This window comes from Salvia splendens, chromosome 15 (genome assembly GCF_004379255.2).
Source record: "Salvia splendens isolate huo1 chromosome 15, SspV2, whole genome shotgun sequence".
Lineage (NCBI taxonomy): Eukaryota > Viridiplantae > Streptophyta > Magnoliopsida > Lamiales > Lamiaceae > Salvia > Salvia splendens.
The window spans coordinates 22,116,672-22,125,827 of NC_056046.1; the positions used below are offsets into that span (position 1 = coordinate 22,116,672).

General features: G+C 43.2%; 2 protein-coding genes across 2 annotated transcripts; both read left to right on the forward strand.

Annotated features, from left to right (window-relative positions):
- The first annotated feature begins 779 nt into the window (after positions 1–779).
- Positions 780–1,750, forward strand: LOC121766868. Its single transcript, XM_042163102.1, has 3 exons — positions 780–1,053; positions 1,119–1,324; positions 1,373–1,750. Exons 1-3 carry the CDS (start codon positions 780–782, stop codon positions 1,748–1,750), a joined length of 858 nt encoding a protein of 285 aa, XP_042019036.1.
- Positions 1,751–3,709: 1,959 nt separating this feature from the next.
- Positions 3,710–4,625, forward strand: LOC121766869. The gene is made up of 2 exons (XM_042163103.1): positions 3,710–3,861; positions 4,313–4,625. Exons 1-2 carry the CDS (start codon positions 3,710–3,712, stop codon positions 4,623–4,625), a joined length of 465 nt encoding a protein of 154 aa, XP_042019037.1.
- The last annotated feature ends 4,531 nt before the right edge of the window (positions 4,626–9,156 follow it).

Below are 9,156 nucleotides of genomic sequence, written 5' to 3' on the forward strand. Positions count from 1 at the left end.
CCACCACATCGGAGAGAGTATCAGAATAGCAATCAGAACACTCAGCCACAACAACATGGGAATCAGGGGCCACATGGGAACTTCCATCATGGACAGGGGTCTACGTCAAACCATCCATCATGAGTCAATCCGAGACAACTAATTTTCAAATTACCTAAGCACATAGATGACTTAGTGTGGGATCTGATGAATTTGCAGCATCACATTCAGGGAAATATGCAAGGTAATAACGATCCGGTGCATCGGAGACAGGATGCCCAATAGGAGCAAAATGAAGCTATTGATATGCTTACCAAACAGCTCTCCCAGATGGCCACAACGTTGAATGAGATACGTGGACATGATGGTCGGATCCCTGCTACTGTCAAGATGCCTGACAGATTCAACATTAGCAAAATTACTCTGCGATCATGGAAAGATTATGCCGAGCCCTTGGGAAGGTCAGAAAGAGGAAGCGAAGAGCTAATCCCGGGAGGAAGTGGAAGAGAGAACAATGAAGAGAATCCTATGAATGAGGAGAAAAAACCACTGCCTCAGTTTGCTGACCCACTACCGATTGATCAAGATGAGGATGGGCCGATTGAAGAAAGAAAGAGGCATGAGGGTGAAACCTCCATTGAAGGCTCTAGCAATGCGATCAAGCGTACTAAACCCTACCCCTATAGAGGGGAGGTTAAGAGGCAGAAGGAGGATCCTACCGTTTTCATGAGATTTTTGGCAAGCTTGTTATCAATCTGCCTTTTCTACAAGCATAGAAACTGCCCCCGTTCAACAGGTTTATGAAAGATTTCATAGCTGGAAAATCTAAGGCTGATGGGAAGATTGTGATCGGAGAGAGTGTGTCTGTTGTAATCCAGAAGAAGAGAATTCGTTCTAAGAGGACTGATTCCGGGGTGTTCACTCTACCCATCATTATTGGAGATGTTAAAATTGAGCATGCTATGTGTGATCTGGGAGCTTCTATTAATGTGCTGCTTTTCTCAGTTTACAAGAAACTGGCTGGAATCAGATTAGTGGATACAAAGGTAGTCATCCAGCTCGCAGATAGGTCATGTATCAGTCCAGAAGGAGTATTGGAAAATGTGATAGTAATGGTGCATGATTTCCTCTACCTGCAGATTTTCATGTGATTCGAATGAATGAGTCTGAAGCCGGTGAGTCAAGCAGAGTATTATTGGGGAGGCCATTTTTGCGTACAACAAAAACCATAACTGATATAAGCGATGACACAATATGCTTGGACTACAACGGGGAGAAATTCACCTTTAATATTGATGAAACTATGAAGAAACCATTGGATTTCGAAAATCTGCATTCTTTGGATGTAATTTACCCATTAGTCGAAGAATTTCTTGAGACTGAACATTTGTAGGAGCAACTTGCAGCTGCTGAACTGAGCGACTCGATTGAAGATGAAGTCGCCGAGTGGTGTGAGACACTAATGACACAGGACTTGACCGATGAAGAAATAAATGATGCAATAATGGGGTTTTGTCAGAAGCCAAGTTCTACTGGATCAAGTGACCGATCCCAACTGAGCAGTCTGGAGAAATTACCTGATTTTGGAGAACTTGCAGCGAAAAACATGGAAAAGAACCCACTACCTCAAGAGGCGATCTCGCCTAAGAAGGAGTTGAAGACACTACCCCTAGATTTGAAATACGCTTATCTGGGAGATGAAGAGATATTTCCAGTAATCATCAACAACTGGTTGACTAAGAACAAGAAGAGGAAGTGCTGGAAGTGTTGAGGAGAAATCAGAAGGCTATAGGGTAGACTTTGTCAGACCTGGTGGGCATCAGTCCCGATCTCTGTATGTACCACATTCGTCTGGAAGAGGGTGCCAAGGCCCACCGTGAGCAACAGAGGAAGTTGAATCCTAATATGAGAGAGGAAGTTCTGAAGGAGGTTCTTAAGCTGCTAGCTTTGGGAATCATCTACTCTATACTAGATAGCAAGTGGGTCAGTCCAGTGCACATGATGCCCAAAAAGTCTGGAATACAAGTAATGAAGAATGACAAGAATGAGTTGGTGCCCACGAGGTTGGTTACAGGTTGGAGAATGTGCATTGATTATCGGAAGTTGAACGAAGCTACTCGGAAGGATCATTTTCCATTGTCTTTCATTGACCAGATGCTTGAGAGACTAGCAGGGAAGCATTACTTTTGCTTCCTAGATGGGTACAATGGGTACTTCCAGATATATGTGGATCCGGAAGATCAAGAGAAGACAACTTTCACCTGCCCCTTTGGAACATATGCTGACAGAAGAATGTCGTTTGGCCTGTGCAATGCACCAGGAACTTTTCAAAGGTGTATGATGAGTATCTTCTCTGATTTGTTAGAACAATGCATCGAAATTTTCATGGACGACTTCACCGTCTATGGAAACTCTTTCGAATCTTGCCTGGGTAATCTGGAGTTGGTATTGCAGAGATGTCAGGAGAAAAATCTGGTATTGAATTTTGAGAAATGCCACTTTATGGTCCTCGAAGGAATTGTCTTAGACCATGTTGTATCAGAGAAGGGTATACAAGTCGACAATGCTAAAGTGGAGGTGATTAACAAACTGCCGTTTCCCATGAATCGGAAAGAAATTCGAGCTTTTCTGGGACATGCAGGAGGTTTATTAGAGACTTTGCAAAGATAGCTCAGCCGTTAACCCATCTCCCCAAGAATGATGTGGAGTTCATTTTTGATGAAACATGCTTGAAAGCTTTCCAACTTCTGAAAGATCGACTTGTTTCAGCCCTAATTATTAGAGCCCATGATTGGAATCACCCATTTGAGGTGATGTGTGATGCCAGTGATTTTGCTGTGGGGACAGTTCTGGGTCAGAGAATTGATGGGAAGAGTTACGTCATTTTATACGCTTCGAAAACTTTGAAACAAGCTCAAAAGAACTACGACACAACGGAAAAGGAAATGTTGGCCATTGTTTATTCCTTCGAGAAATTTTGACCGTATTTGCTTGGTTCCAAGGTGATTGTGTATACTGATGATGCCACAATCAAATACTTGTTGGCGAAGAAAGATTCCAAGCCCAGGTTGATCCGCTGGGTACTATTACTACAAGAATTCAATTGGGAGGCGAAAGATAAGGGAGAAACCGAGAATAAGGTTGCTGATAATTTGAGTAGAATAATTCAGGGGGAAGATAAGGAGGATATTCCCGATGTTTTTCCGGAAGAACATCTGTACTATGCCAAGGGATCGACTGTCTTGATCAGTCTGAAAGATGTGCTCGACTCAACTGATCTAGAGGAATTTTTGAATGAGCTATGCAAGAGACAAGCTGAACCATGGGTTGCCGACTTGGCAAATTACCTGGTAACTGGAGAACTCCCCTCTACACCAGAAGTGACTAGAGCTTAGAAGCTAAAAATCAAGAGCGAAGCCAAGTACTATTTTTGGGATAACCCTTATTTATGGAAGATGAGAGTTGATCAAGTCATTAGGCGGTGCATACCTGAGTGGGATCAGGAAGACATATTGGTTCATTTCCACTTTCTCGCCTGTGGAGGTCATTTCGGCCTAAAGAAAATAGCCAGGAAGGTTCTAGACAGCGGTTTCTATTGGCCGAATGTGCATAAGGATGCCTATGAATTCTGTAGGAAGTGTAGTCGCTGTCAATTGACAGGGAGAAACTCTGCGAAAGACGAAATGCCGCAGATACCCATTGTGGTTTGTGAAATCTTTGATGTCTGGGGATGGATTTTATGGGCCCTTTTCCTTCATCATATGGGAACTCTTACATCATGGTCGCAGTGGATTATGTGTCCAAGTGGGTGGAGACAAAGGCAACTGTAACCTGCGAGGCGAAAGAAGTCGCAAAGTTTTTGAAATCAACCATTTTCAGCAGGTATGGAATTCCCAAAGCCATAATCTCAGACCAGGGTACTCATTTTTGCAATCGCACAATAGAAGCTTTCATGAAGAAGTACGGGGTTAACCATCGGTTGTTCCATATCATCTGCAAAGCAATGGTCAAGCCGAGATTTCGAACAGAGAAGTCAAGAGTATTTTAGAGAAAACGGTGAGCCCTTCGAGGAAGGACTGGAACAAAAGTTTGGACGATGCCTTGTGAGCTTATCGTACTGCTTATAAAACTCCTATCGACATGTCACCATACAGATTGGTTTTTGGAAAAATGTGCCATCTTCCTGTGGGTATTGAACATAAGACTTACTGGGTAGTACATAAGACTTACTGGGTAGTCAAAGAAGTGAACATGCAACCTCAAGTTTGTGCCGAAGAAAGGAAACTCCAACTGCAAGAGTTGGAAGAACTCAGACTGGAATCATACGATGCAGAGCCATGTGGTATAAGGAAAAAACTAAGATGTGGCATGGCAAGAATCTTTGGGTGAAGGAGCTGCAAGTCGGGCATAAAGTTCTGTTGTACCAGTCGAGACTCAAATTGATACCTGGGAAGCTGAAATCGAAGTGGACGGGACCTTACACCATTATCGCCCTAAGAGCGAATAGAGCAGTGAAGCTTCAGGGAAGTGACCCAAACTCTGCTCCTTTTATGGTCAATGGTCACCGTGTGAAACCTTTTAGGGAAAACTCAAAGGTGCGCATAGTGGAGGAAATTCCACTGCGCACACTTGGTGTCATTGCCTAAATTGATCAGTTAGTAAATATTCTAGGTGATCCACTTGATCAGTTGAATGAAGCGTGTTGAATCAGGCATGGAATCTCTAGGATGTTTACAGACTTGTAAATATTTGTGAATAATGTTTTTCTTTTAAATCGAAAATCCAAACAAAGTAAAATTTTTCTAAAACCAGAAAAATATTTTCGGGAATTCAGACTGAGCGGATCAAACTACACAACGTGGCTCTTTGCACGACTTCAATTCTTACTTGATCCAGTTGGTTTTGATTCCCAAGTTTTTAGATAAAGTTTTTTTAAAAATTTTCACTAAGTGTAAAAGGGAAGGTGACCGGCACGTGTCGGGAAAAAGGGGGGGAAAATGGAGATTTTTGGAGGGAAATCGAAAGCTCGCAAATAGAATAGTATTATTTGAACCTCCCGTACTCCACTCTCCCAACTACTCCCCAAATTTCTTACCACGATTTCTCTTTGCAGATTCCGATAAAAGCAAACCCTAGCTCCGAAATCCACCACAATCCACCAAGAGAAATGGAAGGAAAGTCATCAAAAGCTCAGGGAAGTACTTCCGTGACCAAATCCGTCGGTAGTTTGAGGTCTCTATAGCGGGAAGTCGAAAGGTTGGAAGCGATTCTGACCAATGTAGCGCCTGATGTCTCTGAGAGAAGACGCCCTTCAACCCTTACATGTTCCAGCGAAGAGCTTATGAAGATGATACGATCGTTGAACAAAGAGGTGGACCCTGCTTCGGCCCTAGCCCAAATTGAAGCCACTTCCCCACCTCCTACTACCGTGCAAAAAATCCATTCTATTCCACCACCTACCAGCGACCCTGAAATCCCGGAAACAAATAGCGAGGGAACAATGGAGCTAAACGAAGCCGAGAGAGGGGGAAATGAGAATGGTGGAAATAGTGGAGCAAGGAGAAGAAGTCGAGCAGCAGTTGCACGATTCTGGCCCGATTGAAGAAATGCCCGAGGAGATGGTAATTCATACTGAGAGAGAGGTGGAGGAAGTTGAGGTGAACACTGTGGAGCAGGGATTTGAGGGGGTTGTTACAATAGAGGCGGAACAACCATTGCTTACCGGGAAGGAGGTTAAAAAAAAATTAGCCGCAACAATGTCTGAAGCCGAAAAAATAGAGTTGGACGATACAACACATGAATTTGAGAAGGGCATGACGATTAATGTAGAGGAGAACCCTACTGAGAGGGTGGAGACAAACCCTGTTGAGGGTTTTGATACAAGCACAACTGTACCGGAGAACAGGGATGTGGTAATTGTAACTGATGAGGAGGATGAGACAGAGAAGGTGCCTCTCAGTGATAAGGCCGCCAATCCTTATTTATCAGCGGATGAGAGCCAGAGAAGAGACCTTAAGGAAGAGGTCTGAAGAGGAACAACCGAAGGAAGCACCTAGGCAGAGAGCAGGGGAGAATGTGGAGAGCCAAGCGAGATGTGCTGTGGGAGTTCCACATCGTAGAAGGAGACTCCTCATTGATGAGGAACCTGAAGAGGAGGAGGACGTTTTCTTCACACCCATGGACGCGCAACCTAGTTCTGGGCAGCCAGACCCGCCCGCTAAGGTAGAAGATAGTGAAAGAGAAAAGAGGGAGCGAAAGAGGAAGGGGAAAGCGATCGCGACCCCAGTGAAAAAGAAACCAAGTCAGCCGTCTATGACCTTGTCATTCAAGAAGGAAGACAAAGAGTTGAAGAAGAAGAGTGCGAAGCGTATGAGGCATTGAGGCTGGAGCGCTGCTCTAAAAGATGGAACGATGGGGTGAGGAGTGCATCCGAGCAGAGGCCTGAGATGGCCAGAGTGCAGTTCGAAAAGATGCATGTCCAGCTGGACAACGATTTGTTAGGGCGGATGATCACATTTGATGATCCCCAAACAATGAAGGAATGTGCAGCAAGGATAGGGTCGACCAAGAAAGCAAGGTCTGGAAAGCAGCTACACCAACTCTCCCTGGAGAAGCTACGAGGAGTAGAAGAATTCTTTTTGTACATAACGGGAATAGAATTTGATTGGCTTTTGGATTTGAGCATGCCAAAAATACCAATAGAATTAGCCCAAGAGTTCTTCACTTCTTTCCAATTCAAGCACACGACTGATGTAGGGGCATAATCTATTAGTTTCTGGTTTTTCATGAGAGAAATGAGGATGAGCATCAGAGAGTGGTCAGTAAGACTTGGCCTGTACACTGTGGACCAAGAAATTGAATGGATTAGGAGAGACATCGGTCTTCCCAAAGATATCCCAACCTTCAATCAACAAGCCGTCTGGGAAGAGATGGTTCCAAGGGGCACTGAAGCTTTTCAACCAACAACATCCAGAGCAGATTGCATCGAATACCCCATCCTCCATTTAGCCCAAGTCTTTTTAGGCTCAAATCTGTTAGCCCAAGCCAACACTGCCAACACCATTACAGAGGCGGAGTTATATTTTATGTGGTGTATGCTGGAACAGAGGAAAGTACATTTGAGATATTGGATTGCTCGGACCTGTCAATCTATCTCCAGCTGCGCCTCCCGAAATTTGAACTGCTGTCATGTGTTAGGGGAAATTTACACGAATTGTGTGGAAATGACTGTAGAGAGAAGGATACCCAGGATGACCTACTACCCTGCCCCGGAGCAGTTTGATATAAAATTCTTCAAGAATGTGGGCATCCTGGTACAGAAAGGTGGCAGATTTCGTTTCTATCAAGTAACTAAGCCAGCGTCGCAGTTGGAGAAGGTTGTTGAGGTTGCTGAGATTGCGCGGGTTGAAAAGAAAAAAAAGAAAAAGCAGATAGAGATGATTGAAGTTGAGAAGAGACAGGGGAAAGAACAGAGGAAAGAAACACAGAACAAAGCTGCTACACCTAGTACACCTGCTACACATGCTGAGCTCGTGGACCTAGTGTTACACCTGGACGAATGGAGGGCTAGGATCGAAGGGTTGTTGGAGAGAGTATCCAACAATTCCGATGAGCAAACGAAGATGTTGTCTGCCCACACGCAGTTGCTGACGGCCCAGACGAAGATGCAAGTGAACCAGCAAAGGGATATGAGGGCAGCAGTAGGCGCCCATCAGCAGATGGTGACCATGATGAGCAGGGCCTTCCATCCGCAGAGACAAGGCGCACCCTCATCCTTAACACAAGGCGCGGGCAACAGAAGGCAGCCTGGAAGAGATGAATCAGATCCCTGAAGCGCTGACTCCAGGAGGGATCAACCAAGGAAGTGACCACCCCATGACCAAGTACTTTGTTTTTAGATTTCTGTACGTATGTATCTGTTTTTCTTGGTTATCTTCATCACCCTTAGCCTGGTGCCCAGTCTAAGTGTGAGAAGTTTGTCTGTGTTTGGGTATTTTTCTTTGGTTAGTGTTGATGCCTTCTCCCACTTAGCCCGATGCTTGGTCTAAGTGTGAGAAGTTCATGTTTTTCTATATGGTTTCTATGTTTTGAGTGTTATAGTACTTACTACTCTTTTCCGCTTTATCATGCTAGCTTGAGGGCAAGCTAAGATAAAGTGAGAGGGAGGGAGTAGTGTGAAGTATGTGGACAGAAGCATAACTTGACTTAATTATGTTTACCTGTTGAACCTGTAATCATCTGAATCATTTAAGTGAAGCATGTCGAATCATGAATTGATCAGTTGATAGGTCAATTGGTAGGATAGTAAGTCATTTGACCTAAACAAGAACTGATCAACTTACTAAACTGAACTGATCAATCTAGACTAGACAGACTAAAAACTAAGGAATAACTGACTTGATCAACTAAACTAAGAACGGAAATGTACTTCTGCAAAAACAACTCGGGACTACTGACAACACTACACACTACTGAAAAGCTGTAAATTATGAAAAGGTGACAGGGACTGTGACTCTAACAAACTACGATCTTCTTTATCACTAAGCAACTAAATAAAAATACCCACGACAGATCTAAACAGAGCAATAAACATGAAAACGGAAATCAGACATATCAGGCATAGATCCATGTAAATTGGACGTAAAGAATACATATCTATAATATCTAGCCTAAACACATGCAAGTTAACGAACTAAAAACTTAGATCTAACTATGAGAAATCATAAGCAGGACAACAAGAAATCATCATAACAGAATCTAACTCAGAGATCAACAAATCAAAACAAGCATACATCGTAAACTCCATCTAGACTCAGATCTAAATTTGAACTACTAAATTATGCAGATCTAACTTCGAATCAGAACTGAACTAAAACTAAACGAAAGCAATTAAACCAGAGAACATCAGATCCAAAACAAGTTGCATTAAAAACTCCATTTAATAAACGATCTTCAATAAACACAACTAAAATAGAATTCTAAACTAAGATTTAAAGAGGGATTAACAACGGAAAGTAACTAGAGTAGCACCTAAGAGAAAAACATAAAAAAACAACTAGGCTTAGGAAAAGATAAACTAAAAATAGAGTAGAAATTGTTTTGCCCCTCGGGGTGTAAGGAAAACACAAATGATGAAAGACTTCTTGCAGATCCAGGTCCTTCCTTCCTTCACGAGGA

Bases quoted from the DNA above. Each gene is read 5' to 3' on its own strand.
- LOC121766868 (XM_042163102.1), top strand. From the start codon at position 780: ATGAAAGATTTCATAGCTGGAAAATCTAAGGCTGATGGGAAGATTGTG. The intron at 1,054-1,118 runs GTATCAGTCCAG...CTCTACCTGCAG, and splicing joins CCAGCTCGCAGATAGGTCAT to ATTTTCATGTGATTCGAATG. The intron at 1,325-1,372 runs GTAATTTACCCA...GAACATTTGTAG, and splicing joins AAAATCTGCATTCTTTGGAT to GAGCAACTTGCAGCTGCTGA.
- LOC121766869 (XM_042163103.1), top strand. From the start codon at position 3,710: ATGGATTTTATGGGCCCTTTTCCTTCATCATATGGGAACTCTTACATC. The intron at 3,862-4,312 runs GTATGGAATTCC...CATACGATGCAG, and splicing joins AAATCAACCATTTTCAGCAG to AGCCATGTGGTATAAGGAAA.